The 20,282-nt window shown below is 41.6% G+C and overlaps 1 protein-coding gene across 1 annotated transcript; it reads left to right on the top strand.

The window, feature by feature from the left end:
- Positions 1 to 3,445: 3,445 nt before the first annotated feature.
- MC2R (melanocortin 2 receptor) lies at positions 3,446 to 6,171 on the top strand. Its single transcript, XM_060198976.1, has one exon. It carries the CDS (start codon positions 3,561 to 3,563, stop codon positions 4,452 to 4,454), a length of 894 nt encoding a protein of 297 aa, XP_060054959.1. The 5' UTR covers positions 3,446 to 3,560; the 3' UTR covers positions 4,455 to 6,171.
- The last annotated feature ends 14,111 nt before the right edge of the window (positions 6,172 to 20,282 follow it).

A 20,282-nucleotide genomic window follows, 5' to 3' on the forward strand; every position in this document is an offset into this window, starting at 1 on the left:
GCTTGATGGCATATAGTTGTTCATAGAAGCCTTGCATATGTTGAATTTTTTTTGAGAGACATTTATTCCATGATGAGGGGTCTAATTCTTTTTTAAAAATTTTTATTAGTGATTTAATAATGATTAACAAGATTGTAAGATAATAGAGGTACAATTCCCACTACTGGAATTCCATGTCCCATCCCCCTCCACTGAAAGCTTCCCTATTCTTTTTTTTTAATAGTTTCTTTTTCTTTTAATATTTATTCATTTATTTCCTTTTGTTGCCCTTGTTGTTTTATTGTTGTAGTTGTTGTTGTTGGACAGGACAGAGAGAAGTGGAGAGAGGAGGGGAAGACAGAGTGAGGGAGAGAAAGATAGACACCTGCAGACCTACTTCACCGCTTATGAAGTGACTCCCTTGCAGGTGGGGAGCCGGGGGCTCGAACAGGGATCTTTTTGCCATTCTTGTGCTTCGGGTCACGTGCGCTTAACCCGCTGCGCTACCGCCCGACTCCCGAAGCTTCCCTATTCTTTATCCCTCTGGGAGTATGGACCAAAATTCTTTCTGTGGTGCAGAAGGTGGGAGGTCTGGCTTCTATAATTGCTTCTCTGATGAAGCAATTATAAGAGAACAACAACAACAAAAAAAAAAAAAAAGCACAGGGTCCAAGCATTAATTCTCTTCCTTTCAATGTCAATGATAGCATTCCTTCCACATTAGACTCCGTCAACATACCAAAAAAAATTAATTCCAGAAGGCAACAAAGAATTAAACCAGGAGAGAGAGAAAAGAAAAAAAAAAAGAAAAGAAACCAAATAAGAAATCTTAAGTAAACTGTCCCAAATCATTCCAACAATAATCAGTAGTATTCATCAAAACAAAACAAACAAACAACAAAAAAAAACCCAACTCAATTCAATGCCAGTGGCACTTAGATAGCCAACGGGAGGTGTTGGGATGGGGAATAATGGAGATTTTTTACTACACAGATGGAAGATTAGCATCACTGCTACATTTTTTCACAAGAAGCACAGAAGTCTGCCAATGTTTTCCTTTGTTCAACTACTTTTATTGAAGGTCCTCTAAAGCTATTCAAATGAATCATATAGGAGTAGGAGATGTGATTGGCTACAGCTCAGGTCTTCTGACTGTGGGATAACTATATAGAAGTTGTAGCAAGATGGACTGTCACAGCTTCCTGCCGGGGATTGTTTGGTGTTAGGTGCTGTACAGGAAGGAAGAGTAAAACCTGTACTAACGAAGCTAGAGAATTCACTGACCAACCTGGAGCCTAAGCTGCCCCACTACCACTCTCTAGCAACCTTTTTTTTTTTTTTTTTTTTTTTTTTTTTAAGTTTTAATCCTAGCCACTAAGCTTCGGTAAAAGTCTAAAAAGTAAAAAGTGGTTTCCCACATGAAGGTGAAGTCAATCCTCATCAGCAGCCAGAGTTATATTCAAAATATTTTTGAAAGCTGGAAGGAAGAAGAGGAGGTGACTCACTCAGCAGAGTGCATATGCCCCACACACTGGGACTGCATTTAAGCCCCAGATGGCACTTGCAGTGGGGAAGCTTCATCAGTGATAGAGCAGTGCTTTAGGAGTCTCTCTCACTTTCAACAGCTCTGTTCCTCTCATATTCTATCAAAAAGAAAGAAAGAAAGGAAGGAAGGAAGGAAGGAAGGAAGGAAGGAAGGAAGGAAGGAAGGAAGGGAGAAAGAAGAGTGAAAGAATGGTATGGTAGACTGGGAATGGTAGACTAGTCCAGGCATTGAGCCCCAAGGAGGCTGAAAATGAATGAATATTAGTATTTTGTTGGCCATAACGAACACAGATGGACTTATTTTCATTTTTCTACCAAATATTCCATAAATAGTGAATGCTCTTTTGTTTGGCATGTTTACCAGACACATTGATTTTTTAAATGAAATAGTCAAGTAATAAACACCTGTCATGAATACAACAATTTTGCCATCTATATTAAAAGAATATTAAACAGGGATTGTTTCTTGTTGGTATTTGGCCATTGGTAGTCATCTTTGACTCTGCCAAATTAAAAGAAAACAAAGTTCTAAACACAGTGTTCCTGAATCAAAAGTCATTTCTTTATCATACAAGATGGACTATAATTATAGTGCACAAATGACAGTTGTGTTGGTGTAAAGCTCTGTATCCTTCTGTCACAGTAAAAGAGACATGGGGATCAGTGGAGGCTGCAGCCCTGACTTACAATGCTTAGCCTGAGACAGGTTTCTACAGAATGGAAGGGGAAGTAGTGCAGATTCTCTGTGTAGACATGGATGACCCAACAGCAAACCCAGAAAAGGGGTGAAAGTATCACAGAACTGTCTTGCTTTGAGTAAAGAAATCAAGATCAGGTAGGACACAAACCTTGCTGTGCATGCAGCTCAGGTTTGAGCCCTAGAACCACATGGAAGCACCATGGCACTGGGTCATGGCGCTGTGAGAGGTAAAACTGGGCGTGTGTGAACTCATGACTCTGAGAAAGAAAAGGAAGAGAGGAAGGAAGAAAGGAAGAAAGGAAAGAAGGAAGTAAGGAAGGAAGGAAGGATGAAAGAAAGAAAGAAGGAAGTAAAGAAAGGGGGAGAGAGAGAGGGAAGGAGGGAGGGAGGGAGGGAGGAAGGGAGGGAGGCAGACAGAAAGGAAGACAGAAAGGAAAGATGGAAAGAAATAAGGACAGAAAGGAAGAAAGGAAGGACAGAAAGAAATAAGGACAGAAAGGAAGAATGAAAGAAAAGAAAGGAAGAAAGAGGAAAAAAGAAAGAAGAGAAGAGAAAAAGAAAGGAGAGAGAGAGAGGTACAGATGGGAGAGAAGCAGCAGAGAGATATTACTCAGACAAAACTGGTCAATCAGTGGCCTGAGGAAAGTAAATAGTAAAAAACAAAAACAAAAACAAAAAAACCAAAGTAAAAGACTCACAGGGTGGGGGGGGCGGGGAAGAGTTCAGGTCCTGGAACATGATGACAGAGGACCTAGTGGGGGTTGTACTGTGTGGAAAACTGATAAGTGTTATGCATGTACAGACTATTGTACTTAATGCTGACTGTAAAAAATCAACCCCCAGTAAAGAAATAATAATAAAAAAATCTTACCCTCCAAGCAAAGGAATGCTGAGTGCTTTCCTGTTTCTAGCTGTGTGCTTCATTTCTTTACTTATTTTCTCACTCTAATCTCTTTTAAATGCAATTGTGTTCATGAGAAAAATGGCAGAGGGAAAGGGGGAAACGCTAAGGGTGATATTAATTTGATCTCTGAACTCAGACTTCTACAACAATGATTTTACAGAACAAATCAAATGAACTCAGCAGCTTGTTGTATTTAACTTAGTACATTTTTTTTTAAATCAGTGTAACAGAGCTCCCTTAAAGCTAATGTGAATTGCTTTTATTTTTTAGTCTATTGTGCAAGTAATATTCCTACCTATTCTTTTTCAGGTGGCTGTGTGGTTTCTGCTTCAGGTCTCTAGTACCATAAAGAAGAAACTATTCTGAAGAATTATTACTTTTTTTAAAAATCAAATCCAGTTAACATCCTTGTCTTAGCAACAAGCAGGAGAAATGGAGTACCTTACCAATCTACATGAAAACATCAACAAGACAGCAAGAAATAATTCTGACTGTCCTTGGGTCGTTTTGCCAGAAGAGATATTTTTCACAATCTCCATCATTGGTGTTTTGGAGAATTTGTTGGTCCTTCTTGCTGTGATCAAGAATAAGAATCTTCAGTCTCCCATGTACTTTTTCATTTGCAGCTTGGCCATTTCAGATATGCTGGGTAGCTTGTATAAGATCTTGGAAAATATCCTCATCATGGTCAAAAACATGGGTTATATCCAGCCTGGCGGCAGTTTTGAGACCACAACAGATGACATCATCGACTCCCTGTTCATCCTCTCCCTCCTGGGCTCCATCTTCAGCCTGTCTATGATCGCTACTGACCGCTACATCACAATCTTCCATGCTCTGCAGTACTACAGCATTGTGACCATGCGTCGTGCCATCATCGTCCTCACAGTCATCTGGATGTGCTGCGTTGGCAGCGGCATCACCATGGCCATTTTCTCCCATCACATCCCCACAGTGATCACCTTCACATCGCTGTTCCTTCTGATGTTGGTCTTCATCCTGTGTCTCTATGTGCACATGTTCTTGCTTGCTCGCTCCCACACTAGGAAGATCTCTGCCCTTCCCAGAGCCAACATGAAAGGGGCTATCACACTGACCATCCTGCTTGGGGTCTTCATCTTCTGTTGGGCCCCCTTTGTCCTTCATGTTCTCCTAGTAGTCTTCTGTCCAAATAACCCTTATTGTGCCTGCTACATGTCCCTCTTTCAGGTCAATGGTATGCTGATCATGTGCAACGCTGTCATTGACCCCTTTATATATGCTTTCCGGAGCCCAGAGCTCAGGGAAGCATTTAGAAAGATGATCTTCTGCAACAGATACCAGTAGAATTATTGGTTCCCAATTTTAGAATGCTAATACTCTCAACTGTCTATTCCTTCTTTAATAGATATGATGATTATCCCACTAAGAGTACTTTTTAAAATTTCTTTATTTGGGGATTAATGGCTTATAGTCAACAGTAAAATACATAGTTTGTACATGCATAACATTTCCCAGTTTTCCATATAACAATACAACCCCCACTAGGTCTTCCTCTCCCATCATGTTCCAGGACCTGAACCTTCCCCTGACCCCAGAGTCTTACTTTGGTGCAATGCACCAACTCCAATCCAAGTTCTGATTAGAGTTTCCCCTTCTGATCTTGTTTTTCAACTTCTGTCTATGAGTGAGAACATTTTTAAAGCTAGGTTCTGTGTGAACAGTCTTGCTGTACTACAACTTTTATATTTAGAGAGAGAAAACAGTAGAGCTCTTCTCCAACTTACAATGAGGTTGCATCCAATAAACTCAGTTGAAATTATTGTAAGTGAAAAAATGCTTACTAGGACCATCCAGAAAGTAACATTCCATTTCTACTAAATGACTGTTGCTTTCACAACATTTTAAACTCAAGAAGTATTACATCAAACCATCATAAGTCAGAGTCCTCCTTACTAGAATGCAAAGTATGTATAATGCAAACCTGGGGAGTTTGGGTTAAAATAAAATCTTACTCTTCTGTGATTTTAAGAAGTCTGTCACTAGGATAGTTTTTTTCAGGCTAGAGTCCATTATAACTGGTGTCTAGAAGCTAAAGCACCAGCACATGTACTCAGGGAAGAAGCTACAGGGTGTTTATAAACCAAAGGTGCCAATAAATAGTTAAAGTTGAATGTGTATATTTCTCAAGGCCATGTAAACTCCTAGTCCCCCTATACACCCTCCCTTTCTCCTGCCCACCTGCTTGCTTTATTTGTGTACCATCTCAAATCCTTCTGGAAGTAGACAGGGTATAAATTATAAATGCCAAATAAGCAGCTAGAGTTTTTCAATAATAAAGAGAATCTGTTAGTCATCTTTGTCCATCCTATATCCCACTGACTTTAACAATCCTTATTAAAATTTCTCGGGCTTTAGAAGCATAAATTCAAAGGAAAAAAATAAAAACAAATCCATCTAGTTCCTTTGTGGAAATAAATGAAGAAAATTGTAACTACCTGAAGAAGTCATAACCAATATATATGTCAACATGTAGAAGTAAAAGAAGACAAATCTCAAGTTCAATGTATGTTCTGTAGAATACGCAGAGTGTGTGCATGTGTGTACGGGTCTGTGTTCACCATGTTTTTGTACTACATGGAATAAATACTAAGACAAAAACAACACTTAAGGCAACTATTAGAGCAGTTCTAGAGACCTGTAGACATAGAGAGTCTATATGTCATCAACCATACACTCACACAGATCAATTAATATGTAAAACACTATGTGATAGTTTATATTTTCCATAAAATCAAATGTACAACCCTATAAATGCTTTAATGTTATCTTCCATTAAATGAGTAGTGCATAGTATATTTTCTGCACTTAAAGTAGATATTCTCAACAAAATGTGCTCTCTTTCATACTGTGTTGTTCTGACACTGTGGAGATAGGGAGTATAATTTAACCTTCACCAAAAGCAGTCTTAAATATATGTTGAATTCTGCCTTTATTAACATCTTTGATATATATGGCTATTGTTAGAAGAAATCAACTGGAAATTCCTTCACCTCCTCTTACTGCCTTCAATTTGCTGTTTAATCTAAGAAGTAAAATGAAAAGAGCTATTGTAATAATGTGTAAAGCAAAAATAAAGATGGACTCAGAGACATTTTCAATTCTAGGTCCTCAGCTATTTTAAAGCAAATTACAGACTGAATAGAGCTCCATACCTCTATCTTCTGAGATAATTCAAAATGGAAACAGTATCAAAATGCATGCATTTGAGTAAGGAACATTGACAAGGCTCAGATTTCCCCCTGAAGACTGATTCAACTCTTTTATCAAAAGATCACATTTGAGATCTGTTTCGTTCACATCATAGTATGTATTTGCCTTTCTTTTTTTTTAATTTTTAAAAATTTTATTTATTTCCCCTTTTGTTTCCCTTGTTTTTTAAATTGTTGTTATTGATGTCATTGTTGTTAGACAGGACAGAGAGAAATGGAGAGAGGAGGGGAAGACAGAGAGGGGGAGTGTTGGGCTAGCATTGAGAGAGAGAAACAGAGAGAGAGAGAGAAAGAGAGATGACCCAGGAACTAAGCTCACGGTGGCAAAGCAATATAAATCTTTATCCATTCGAGCTCCCCAGAGTTGGGAGGTAGCACACCTGGTAAAGCCACATGGTGCAAACCGCAATGGCCAGCATCAGCCTCTCAGTCTGCATGCCCACCCTCTCCCCAGGCTGGAACACGGAAGAGACAAGACAGAAACAGAAGTGGCTTGACAAGATTATACATTGTTAGGAAAGGGGTGGAGAAAGGCAAAGGGGGCGGGAATGGTATGGACCTCCCCAGCAACTGTTGCTAGGGGTTCAAAAGGTAGGATTAGCAATACCCTGCAGGGAATTAGAAAGGAGTCATTTGTAAGACAAAGCAGAAGATTGATACGTAGATAATAAAAGGATGGGACATAGTATCAGTGAATGCAGAGGTGGAGCAGGCTTAATGTTTTAAGGAATGCCGGGCTCCCAGAGGTGGGAAGATGCAGGATGTTTTTATGGGGCAGGGAAGACTTACATGGCCACCAACCTTTTGCAGTTCATGTGTCCCCACTTTTGCTCAACTCCTCCGTAGAGAAAGAGAGACTTACCAGGACAGACTCACCTCTCAGGTCAAGCCCTGTCAGGTTCCATCATATCCACACAACCCCCCTACAGAAAGATAGACACCTGCAGACATGCCTCACCACTTGTGAAGTTACTTCCATGCAGGTGGGGAGCTGGGGGTTCAAACGTGGATCCTTACACAGGTCCTTGTGGCTCTGTGCCACATGTGCTTAACCTGCTGTGCTACCACCTGACTCCTATGTTTGTCTTTCTTGATGGTGGTTTAGCCTTGGATCAGACAGTTGAGAATATTAGATAAAAGATAAAGAGCTGTGATTGACTCCATATCCTTTCTAAATGTCAGACAGTACTATCTCTGAGCCCTCCATAACAGACAGAAAGGAGAATTTCTTTTTACTCTTACTTCCCCATTGCTATGATTCATATGTTGACATTTTAATGCCCACATTTTAATGGTATTGGTGGGGGACTTTAGGAGAAGCTTAAGTCATGCAGGTGGAGCCCTCATGTATGGGATTAGTGCCTCTATGCAAGTGACCAAAAAGCCCCTTTTCACCACATGTGAACACAACTAGAAATCAGACCTGAGGGAGTTGGGCAGTAGCACAGCAGGTTAAACGCAGGTGGCACAAGGACAGGCGTAAGGACCCCAGTTCGAGCCCCTGGCTCCCCACCTGCAGGGGGGTCGCTTCACAAGCAGTGACACAGGTCTGCAGGTGTCTGCCTTTCTCTCCTCCTCTCTGTCTTCCCCTCCTCTCTCCATTTCTCTCTGTCCTATCCAACAATGATGACATAAATAACAACAATAATAATAACTACAACAATAAAACAACAAGGGCAACAAAAGGGAATCAATAAATCAATATTAAAAATGAAAGAAAGAAAACAGATGTGGGGGAGAAGACCAGAGGGCTCTGAACTCCCACTCCATCAGGACCCAGAGAAGAGGAAACAGGAAGGGACATTTGGATGTAGTGATAGGTGTCGATGTGACTTAGAAAGGAAGAGGAGAGGAGAACATTAAAAATGGGCAAATATGTATATAAATATAGACAGATTGTTGTAGAAATCATCGTCAACCCATATCTGTAACCTTGGGAGAACTGCTGCAGTTTCCAATGTAGGGAGTGGGGACACAGAACTCTGGTGGTGGAAATGGTGTGGAATTATACTTACTATTTTATAATTTTTTTAAAAAATTTTTATTTAAGAAAGGATTAGTGAACAAAAGCATAAGGTAGGAGGGGTACAATTCCACACAATTCCCACCACCCAATCCCCATAACCCACCCCCTCCCATGGTAGCTTTCCCATTCTCTATCCCTCTGGGAGCATGGACCCAGGGTCGTTGAGGGTTGCAGAAGGTAGAAGGTCTGGCTTCTGTAATTGCTTCCCCACTGAACATGGGCGTTGACTGGTCGGTCCATACCCCCAGTCTGCCTCTCTCTTTCCCTAGTAGGGTGTGTCTCTGGGGAAGCTGAGCTCCAGGACACATTGGTGGGGTCTTCAATCCAGGGAAGCCTAGCCAGCATCCTGGTGGCATCTGGAACCTGGTGATTGAAAAGAGAGTTAACATATGAAGCCAAACAATTTGTTGAGCAATCATGGATCCCAAGCTTGGAATAGTGGAGAGGAAGTGTTAGGGAGGTACTCACTGCAAACTCTAGTGTAATCCTGCTTTCAGGTATATATTTTGCAGTAGTTTATGGATACGTGTGCACATAAGCTCTCTCTCACAGAAACTGGTGTATATCTAGGTATGGGACTTTGTTAGAAAGTGAACTACCTGAGATGAAATTAGAGTGTACTATTAAAGGAAAGGTCTCACCCGAGTAATGAAGCTGAAGGGTTGTCATTCCACACGTGAAGTCTCTGGATACAGTCTGAGGTGAAGCATGTTGAGATGGCAATCGTTGCTTTGGTTAGGTTGTGATCGGCGGATGCAATATTATTTGGTTTGGATTGGGAGATGCATACGGGAAAGTGGGCCCTATCCAAGGGTTCCAGGACTGGGGGAAGTAGGGGCTCTATAGTGAAGATGTGAGGTTCCTGCTGTCTTAGGGTTCAAAAAGACAATCAATAGTTAATATTATTATCACATTATTTGTTAATTGGGTTAACTTTGAAAAGTCCCTTTGTTATGGTTTGCTGTACAGTACCCAGTATCTTGTATATAGCTGTGCTATTGGAAGCTTCTAATCTACTTGGTCTAGGCTTTTGAGAGAGTCCGCATATCAAATACGTAGCCTATATATTAAAAAGATTCAGTTTGTCTTTTGAGAAACTTTGAGACATACAATTGATTTCCCCCTCTCATATTAACTACTGATTTATATGTCTACATTTTGCTAGGAGTGTACATAAACACCATTCCCACCACCAAAGGACTGTGACCCATCCCTCCCGCCCACTCCCACCCCCCACTGGCCCAGGAAGCTACATGTCTACCCCTCACCACTGGGTTTTTATTTTGGTGCCCTATATTTTATAATTTTGTAGGTCAACATTAAGTCACTAATAAAATTGAAAAAAAATTTTTTTTCTTTTGCTAAATAATGGAGAGAACTGAAAGGACTCATTCATCCAAGTAAGTCAAAATAGAGAAGAAAAATTCATGATGATCTCACTCACATGTGGGGTGAAAGAGTGAACGATAAATAAACTTTGGTCTATACCTGCAGATCAGGGTTGCTAATGGGGGGTGGAGTGGGCAGGAGAGATTCCTGGACTATGGTGGTGGTGGCCAGGTTCATGTAAGTGGAAAGTAAGGGATATACTGACATGTTTTAGGGAGATGTGAAATTGTACCCCTGGCACAACAGTCTTGTAAAACATTTCCTTGATTAAAACAATACTTTATGATATCTTTTCTTTTTCTTTCTTTCTTTCTTTTTTTCTTTCTTCCTTTCTCTCTTTTGCCTCCAGGGTTATTGCTGGCATTTGGTGCCCACACTAGGAACCTACTGCTCTTGGTGGACATTTTTTTTTTTCCATTTTAATGGATAGGAGAGAGAAGTTGAGAGAAGAGGGGGACAGACGGGGAGTAGATAGCATAATGGTTCTACAAAAAGATTCTCATGCCTGAGGCTCCAAAGTTCCAGGTTCAGTCCCCAGTACCACCATAAACCAGAGTTGAGCAGTGCTCTGATTAAAAGAGAGAGAGAGAGAGAGACCAGCAGACCTGCTTCATCACTCGTGAAGTGTTCCCCCTTGCTGATGGAGAGCTGGGGTCTCGAACCCGCATCCTTACAAGGGTCCTTGGGCTTAGTATTATGTGTGCTTAACCAGGTGCACCACCACCCAGCCCCCTATGATACCATTTTTTAATCTACCAGATACTCAGCAATTCAAAGAGTTGTTGACACACTAGGCTGAAGTGTTTATAGGGACAATAATCCACTTACATGCTGCTGCGTTAAGTGTAAATTAGTACAATACCTGAAACACAAAATAATGGTCATATCCATAGCTACCCAAATGACCAGTTCATGTGTTCTTTGACCCAACACTCTAATTCTAGGAAACTGCCTATCAAAATAGAATTGCACAGATGTGAAATACTGTATTCTGAGAACAAATAAAGAAATCTCATTGGGAGAGGAATCTAGAAGCCTTGAGGCTAAACGTTGATGCACTTTCTTTCAAAGCAGCTTGATTCATATTCCTGGAAAAGGAGATTTTCTCCTTGCCAACAAAAACCCAGCCAATCAGAATTGCTGCAACTCAGCCAATGAGAAGTCATCACCAACCTGAGATTTCACTTATCTCCTACATATTTTGTTGAAAGCGGTACCTCCCAGTTTCTACCCTTTTCTCTATAACATCGCAGTTCTTTGTTGTGTAGACTCTCTTAGGAGTTGCCATAACTTCCCCTATCCTAATTGATAAAACTTTTTATATCAATTATCACAGAACATAAAAAGTGGTCAGCAGTGAGTCAGGCGGTAGCACAGCCCAGGCTCCCCACCTGCAGGGGAGTCGCTTCACAGGTGGTGAAGCAGGTCTGCAGGTGCCTATCTTTCTCTCCCCCTCTCTGTCTTCCCCTCCTCTCTCCATTTCTCTCTGTCCTATCCAAGAACGATGACATCAATAACAACAATAATAACTACAACAATAAAGCAACAAGGGCAACAAAAGGAAACAAATAAATATATTTTTAAAAATGGTCAGCAAAATTATAAAAATGACATGCCAAACACATTCAGATTCACTCACATTTTCCTCACTGAACCCTTCAAGAAGAATGATCAGAAATATTTGAACAGTAGAAATATTAGAAATTTGTGCAGATAAGTTAGAGATATCCACATATAAAAAACTATTCTTTGAACAGTTACAGAAAGAAAATACAATCTCTCTCAATACATCAGTTGTGATGCAAAAGAGTGACTTGTCTTATGCATTCTATTGTGGAAGGTCTGGGTGAACACTGCATGGCACAACACAGAAGCTGAAAGAAGGATGAAGGTGGCAGCCAATATCCCAAAGAGAAAGAATTAAGACCTGGTCTTCCCTTAGATACCCTCCTCACCTACTTCCTATTACAGTTCTCTCACTCACTCCAAAGCTAACCTCATCAAAGCAAGAACTGCAAAAGCTGAATAAGGGCAAGAGACTGGCATACTTTAACGATGACTCTTTAGTCACTATCAGGCCATAATCTGGGGCCCTAATCGGGGAGTCCTGAGGTTCTCAGACAGACTTGATGAGCCTAGACCTCAAATAAATCCCTCTCTCCATTGCTACTGGTCATTTCTATCAGGAACAACAAAATAGACCCCTTTGTGGGCCCTCATAGGACCCTGCCCTCAACTTGCATCAACAATAGTTAGAGAATGTTCTATCCTCTGAAGGGAAGCTGGACAACATACTCTATGCTACACCTGAGGAAGATGGGTCCTGATATTGGGGCAGCTTGGAATGTTCCTACTTATGACCACAGAATGTGAGCTCAGATCTACAGGGATGCAGAGGTCACACAAGCTCCTAAGCTAATTATGGGCCCCAGAACACAACAAATCAATGGAGTTTACAGTCCAATATTTATACTCCTTTCCCATATTAGGGAGCTACTCTCTTCCCTGATCCAGCTTTCTGGTCCTTTTTCCAGCCATGACATCATCTCCCCAGACAATAACTTAGATCCACTGGCATATCAGAATTCAGGCTCAGGGGCAAAAAGAAAAAGGGGGGAAAAACTAGTATAGCCACAGACCCTTTGGAATTTAACTAAAATATGCTTACTTGCTAGCTACAAAATGGAGGACCCCAACTCTTCATCTGCACTATTCCAGCCTTTAGGTCCATGACTGGTCAACAATTTGTTTGGCTTTGTATGTTAACTCTCTTGTCAAACACCAGGTTCCAGATGCTAGCATGATGCCAACTAGACTTCCCTGGACAGACAATCCCACCAATGTGTCCTGAAGCCCCACTTCCCCAGAGCCCTTCCCCACTAGGGAAAGAGAGAGACAGGCTGGAATATGGATCGACCTGTCAACGCCCATGTTCAGCGGGGAAGCAATTACGGAAGCCAGACCTTCCACCTTCTGCACCCCACAGTGACCATGGGTCCATACTCCCAGAGGGATAAAGAATAGGATAGCTATCAGGGGAGGGGATGGGATACAGAGTTCTGGTGGTGGGAACTGTGCGAATTTTTACCCCTCTTATCCTATGGTTTTGTCAATGTTTCCTTTTTATAAATAAAAACCTTTAAAAAAAAAAAGCCGGTCTTCTGGGAATCAGGCGGTAGCTCAGCGGGTTAAGCGCAGGTGGCACAAAGCACAAGGACCAAGCCTAAGGATCTTGGTTCCAGCCCCCAGCTCCCCACCTGCAGTGGAGTCACTTCACAGGCGGTAAAGCAGATCTGCAGGTGTCTGTCTTTCTCTCCCCCATCTCTGTCTTCCCCTCCTCTCTCCATTTCTCTCTGTCCTATCCAACAACAACAAGGGCAATGAAAGGGAATAAATAAATAAATAAATATTTTAAAAAAGAGCCCGTCTTCCTACAAATGTATCTATTACCTATCAGGTCTCAGCTGTCAGCATACCAGTTTCAGATGAGACACTTGCATTCCCCTCCCTCCATTATAGTAGGCCAGACACCATCCTCTCCTGCCCAGAGATTCAAAACAATATCCAATGGTGCCTGCCTTGGGTTTTTAATTTTATGATCCACACATATACTAGAGATGTTTCTAAAATGACACTCTGGTCATGCTATCTAGTTCCTGATGGAAACCCCTCAAATCACATCCCGTTACCTTTGAGGTGAAATATCATCTTTAAATGCTGTTTTTTTTGTCATTCTTTTTTTCTCTCTCTTTTTTTTTTCTTTTCTTTCTTTAGCTGGTGTTCAAAGTTGATCATGAACTCGTGATCAGCAAAATAATTTTCAGTATGTTTTCTCCACTCATAGTTTGAATATATATTTACCAATTATATACTAATCTTATTGATAATTTTTTTTGCCTCCAGGGTTATCCTTGGGGCTCAGTGCCAGCACTATGAATCCACTCCTTCTGGTGGTCATTTTTTTTTCCATTTTATTGGATAGGGAAGAGAGAAATTGAGAGGGGAAGGAGAGATAAAGAGGGAGAGAGAAAGACAGACACCTGCATATCTGCTTCACTGCTTATTAAGCTTCCCCTCTGCAGATGGGAGCCGGGGGCTTGAACCCAGATCCTTGCACATGTCCTTACACTTTGTACTATGCACGCTTATCTGGGTCCGCCACCACCAGGTCCCCCATGAATCAATTTTAAAACCAGCAAAGCATAATGCTCTGCGAGTATTAGGTCCCTCAGTGCTGATGCTCCTGTTGGCCTATGGGTTGTCTTACACACCCACTGGCTTGAGGGCTCCCCTGTCCGGAGTCTCCTGTTGAGACGTGTGGGGTTGTCTGGGGTCCTCTGCACCTCGGGTTTCCTCTATCTGAGGAAATCTCTCCTGACCGTTAGCTTGTTTACTCCTAAAATAATCATGGATGTGTCCCTTAGGTTAATAGGCACTGAAAAGTCATTACTCCTTAGAGGAAACATGCCAACTGATGATCAGTAACTAAGAGTTATATTCTTGGCCTTCAAGTGGGAGTTAGATTTTACTAGCTCTGAGTGCCAAAAAACACAGCCTTAATCTCTGAATCTGTGTTGACAAAGTATACTACAGTGAGAAATCAGTCAATACACCCTCTCATTTGTGACTTGGTAGCCCAAGGGTAAATGAAGCTAATTAAAGTGATATTTAGGGAGTTGGGAGGTAGTGCAGTGGATTAAGTGCACTTGGCGCAAAGCTCAAGAACAGGCGTAAGGATCCTGGTTGGAGACCCGGGCTCCCCAACTTGCAGGTCTGCAGGTGTCTGTCTTTCTCTCCCCTTCTCTGTCTTCCCCTCCTCTCTCCATTTCTCTCTGTCCTACCCAACAACGACGACATCAATAACAACAATAATAACTACAACGATAAAACAAGGGCAACAAAAGGGAAAATAAATATTAAAATAAAATTTTAAGTGATATTTAGATAAAGGTAAACAAAAAAACAAAAACAAAAAAACTTCACAAAATCGACATTTGAATTGTTTTTGATCGCATGCTGTTACAGTCTATGCTGCAAGAAAAATCAGTGACATGATGTCAACTTTAGCTGCAACATAGACCACACTAATGTGATACTTCTCTAAAATCCCATGCGAGACCCCGGCACTTTCAAGTCTTTCCATTTCCTTACCATCATTTCCTTCACCTGGGCCGTGTGCGGCTGCTGATAACCTTGTTGATCTCTCCAGTGAAGACTGAACCACTGGAAGGGTTATTAATATTATTGTTGTTGTTGCTACTGTAGTTGTTGTTGGATAAGACAGAAATCGAGAGAGGAAAAGAAAAGGAGGGGGAGAGAAAGATAGACACCTGCAAGCCTGCGAGCCCCCCCCCCCCCACGCAGGTGGGGAGCCGGGGGCTCAAACCAGGGTCCCAACTTAGGTCAGTGTGCTTCGCACCATGTGCGCTTATCCCACTGCGCTACCGCCCAGCCCCGTGAAATGGGATTCTTTTAAATATTCTCAGCATTCCAAAGGAAGCTACAAAAGAAATTATACTGGAAGAAAACAAGCAAGAATTTAAAATTAAACAAAATATAATAGTGGTCACGGAATTTTGGTGAGGCTGTTGTGACTTAACATGCATTATGTGTGGATATGAAAATCCTCCTGAAATAGGAACATTTTGTAAGAACATGGTAAATTACTAATAAAAACATTTTTTGAAGTGAAAGGCCAGAACAGTCTTATTTGCAATAAAAAATATATAGAATGAAATAGTGGGGGTTGTGTTGTTAAATGGGAATCTGGGGAATGTTATGCATGTAAAAAAAAAAAGAAGTAGAAACGCAAAGCAGAAATTGACTGAGTTTGGAGTATGGCACCAAAGTAAGAAAGCAGAAGTACACTAGAGTTTGCAGTGAGTACCTCCCTAAAACTTCCTCTCCACTATTCCAAGCTTTGGGTCCATGATTGCTCAACAATTTGTTTGGCTTTGTATGTTAACTCTCTTTTCAGCCACCAGGTTCCAGGTGTCATCAGGATGCCGGCAAGGCTTCCCTGGATTGAAGACCCCACCAATGTGTCCTGGAGCTCAGCTTCCCCAGAGACCCACCCTACTAGGGAAAGAGAGAGGCAGACTGGGAGTATGGACCGACCAGTCAACGCCCATGTTCAGCGGGGAAGCAATTACAGAAGCCAGACCTTCTACCTTCTGCAACCCTCAATGACCCTGGGTCCATGCTCCCAGAGGGATAGAGAATGGAAAAGCTACTGGGGAGGGGGTGGGATATAGAGATTGGGTGGTGGGATGTGTGGAATTGTACCCCTCCTACCCTATGGTTTTGTTAATTAATCCTTTCTTAAATAAAAAAAATATATGTATATATATATAAATAACTGGAAATGGCTGAGGTGCTAATGGTTATGCAAAAAAGGAAAAACACTAGAGTAAATCCATTCAATGAATACTGTTGTTGTTTTTTTCGCCAGGGATACTGTTTTTGTTTTTGTTTTGCCAGGGTTATCGCTGGGGTCAGTGCCTGCACTACGAATCCACTTCTCCTAGAGGCGATTTTTCCCATTTTGTTGCCTTTGTTGTTGTTGTTCTTGTTATTGTTGCCATTGCTGTTGTTGTTGGGTAGGACAAAGAGAAATTGAAAGAGGAGGGGAAGACAGAGAGGGCCAGAGAAAGACCTGCTTCACCACTTGTAAAGCGACCCCCCTGCAGGTGGGGAGCCTGGGGCTCGAACTGAGATCCTTAACGCCATTCCTTGCACTTTGTACCATGTGCATGTGCTTAACCTGCTGCACTACTGCCCGGCCATTGGCATGATGAATACTTTAGAGTAACAAACCAGAACCAACTTCTGAAATATCTAATTTGGGGCTGTGGAGTTAGCATAATGGTTATGCAAAAAAGGCTTTTATAACTGAAGCACCAAAGGTCCCAGGTTCAATCCCTAGCACCGTTATAAGCCAGAGCAGAGCAATGCTCTGATAAAAGAAAGAAAAAGAAATATCCAATATTGAACTACTCTCTAAAACCATTGGGCTGAATGAAAGAGGCTGGGCAGATAAAGAGTACATATTTTATTACTTTAATTACCAAAAAAAAAAAAAGGTAAAATGGACAACAGTAACCTCTGGTGAAAAGAACATTAGAATGCTGGTTGTCTCTGCAGGTTGTGGGAGAGACTTTTCTTGTGAAGGATTAAGAGCACTTTCCTGGAGTGCTCAAGGTCTACATCTCAAAAAGGAGTTTGAGTTGCTTTGGCATACAGGTTGCATGCAAATTTCACCTCAAAAGAAAACAAATATTGAATTCTAATATATGTACAACACACAAAACCAACTAAAAAATTAAAGAAAATGTTCATTATAGAATCTATTTATTTTAGTTATCTTATGGGGAGGAGGTGTAATCAGAGTAGAATTTTGGCATATGCAGTGCTAGGAATCGAACTCAGGACTTGATGATTTCAAGCCCAAAGTGCTACAACTGCATCACTAACTGTAGAAACTTAATGTGAATCTGTGGGTGGCCACAAAAGAGATCTTTCAACGTCTCTGTGTGCTATTAAATTTTATGTTAGAAATAAAATGTTAACCTATAAATATCACAGATGAATGTCAAAATAACTAGAGATTGCTTCTCTCAGGCAACAGAACTTAAAAGAACAGCTTTCATTCTCCGTTGAATGAATACATATAAAACTGGAAAAAAAATAATAACCTGGTGTGTCTAGCTTTATGAAACCTCAAATGCTTGTGTGCTGTGTTAATTCAAAATTACACAATTCATTAATCCTAAAATGTAAAAAGATAGAAGGTACAGGATATATTTATCACATAAACCTTTTACATCTAAACACTTTTCCCACCAGCTAGAAAGATAATGAAGAAAAAAACGTATGGAGGGACTGGGCAGTGGGTTAAACACACATGTCACCAAGCTCAAAGACTTGGGTTCAAGCCCCCACTCCCCACCTTCATGGGGTCTGCCTTGAAAGCGGTGAAGCAGATCTGCAGTTGTCTTTTTCTCCCTCTCTCTGTCTTTTTATTTTTTACTTTATTATTTATTTATTGGATAGACACAGTCAGAAATTGAGAGGGTAGGAAGGGATAGAGAAGGAGAGAGAAAGACACCTGCAGCACTGCTTCACCCCTGGCAAAGCTTTCCCCTGCAGGTGGGGCCAGGGGGGGCAGGTAGGGGGACTCCAACCTGGGTCCTTACTCATTGTAACATGCACTCAACCAGATGCGCCGCCACCCAGCTCCATCCCTCTCTTAATCTCCCCCTCTCCTCTCAATTTCTCTTTGTCCTGTCAAGTAAAAATAAGATAGGGAAAAAAAGGGGGGTGGAAATGGCCACCGGGAAAACAGTGGATCTGTATGTAGTAGTGCAGCACTCCTTCTTCTTCTAGCGTTTGCCCTTCTTCCGTAGCCAGTCAACAGCGTCAGGTTGAGCCTGATGTCAAGTTTCGAGACCTCCTTTGAATCTGGAGAGGTGGCAGTCATTGACTATGTGGGTCATAGTCTGTCTGGAGCCGCAGGGGCAGTTCGGGTCGTCTCTGGCTCCCCAGCGATGGGACATAGCGGCGCACCGGCCATGGCCTGTTCGATAGCGATTGAGGAGGGCCCAATCATAACGTGCTAGGTCAAAGCCGGGTTGACGCTCGCAGGGGTCTGTGATGAGGTATTTGTTCTTTACCTCAGCTGACTGCCAGCTCTGTTTCCAACAGTCTGGAACAGAGAAGTTCAGTGTAGGCATAGGGGACCAGATTGGGTGACGAGACGTCAAGCGTTGGACAGGATGGGCGAAGATATCCGCGTATATTGGCAGGTCCGGTCGAGCGTAGACGTGGGAAATGAACTTAGATGATGCCGCATCCCGACGAATATCTGGCGGGGCGATGTTGCTAAGAACTGGCAGCCATGGAACCGGGGTGGAACGGATGGTTCCAGAAATGATCCTCATGGAGGAATATAATTTGGAATCGACCAAGTGGACATGGGGGCTACGGAACCATACTGGGGCACAGTATTCTGCAGTGGAATAGCATAATGCCAGAGCAGCACTGAAGCCCAGTGACAAACCCTTGTGGCAAAAAACAACAACAACAAAAACAAAGAGAGAAAGAAAGAAAAGAAAAATCAATGGCTATGTTGGTATATAGTGTGATTCAATACAACAGAGATTAGTATTACTCCACAATATTTTAATCAAGTGGATAATCAGCATAACTGAATAACAGACGTTATTTACTGTTTGTATGGATACTAACTCAAGGTAGGGCATGTAAAGATCTCCTATTCAGGAGGATGGCTTTCTATCTTAGTGATGGTTCCTTCCACTGTGCAGATTTGCAGTCTGATGTAGTCCCTTTGGTTTATTTCTGGTTTTGTTTTCCTTGCTGTTGGACTTAAGTCTGCCAAGGTATTTGCAAAGCAGATGTCGTGAAATGTCTTCTCAATATTTTCTTCTAAGTCATTTGTGGATTTTGATCTAATGTCTCTATCATTGATTCATCTGGAGTTGGTTTTATTATCATGCCCTGGACGAAGGGAAAAACTTCAATAATTCTCAGAAGAAACAAAAGCCTGTAGGAGCAAAGCAAGGTGGCAGGAAACCCTTTCCTGGACCTGTATGACTCATCAACTAGTTAGCTACTCCTGCGGAAAGGAAGACACACACACACACACACGCACACACACACGCACACACATGCACACACACACACACACGCACATCAACTAGTTAGCTACTCCTGCAGAAAGGAACACACACACACATGCATGCATGCACACACACATGCACACACACATGCACACACATGCACACACACATCAACTAGTTAGCTATTCCTGAGGAAAGGAGAAAACACACATGCACACATACATGCACACACACACACACCCCTTATATCAAAACTACCACAAATGCCAACTAAGGTTTTGTTACCACAAGAAGAGACACAAAGTCCCACCTCAGAGACTCCGATTCATAGAATTTGCCTAAGATGAAACTCCAACTGGAGGAATATTTCCCCAAATCTCACCATAAACCCAGCACTGAGCACTATTATACTGCTGGAAATAGAACCTAAATGAGTAGAGAGATAGCCTCTATTGTGAAGGCATGTAGTACAACTAAAAATAGAACATTGAATTAAGAGAAAAGCCTTTATTTAGCCTCCCAGATCCAACATTAAGTACAAACTAACAGTGAAATATTCCAAACATGTCCATTTCTGCCCAGTGCTTCATAAAGACCAAAACTCTGCATGCCAGATTCTAGCATGAGAGAAAAAGTTTTATTTTGTTCTATTCTATAGTGATACCGTGTAAGTATTTTGGTCCCTCAAACTGACCTGCCCTTTATCCCTACAGCCACTTTTATAATCCTAGGAGTGGAGAACGATTCAAAGGCAGCCAAGAAGCTGGGGCCATAGAACAGAAAGATTTAAGAAATTATGATAAAGTGCTGTCCTTCAGCCACCAAGTTGCAGATGCTACCATGATTCCAG

This window comes from Erinaceus europaeus, chromosome 10 (genome assembly GCF_950295315.1).
Source record: "Erinaceus europaeus chromosome 10, mEriEur2.1, whole genome shotgun sequence".
In the NCBI taxonomy this organism is placed as follows: domain Eukaryota; kingdom Metazoa; phylum Chordata; class Mammalia; order Eulipotyphla; family Erinaceidae; genus Erinaceus; species Erinaceus europaeus.

What these genes read in the sequence shown, in the direction of transcription:
- MC2R (XM_060198976.1), top strand. Translation starts at nt 3,561, where the DNA reads ATGGAGTACCTTACCAATCTACATGAAAACATCAACAAGACAGCAAGA.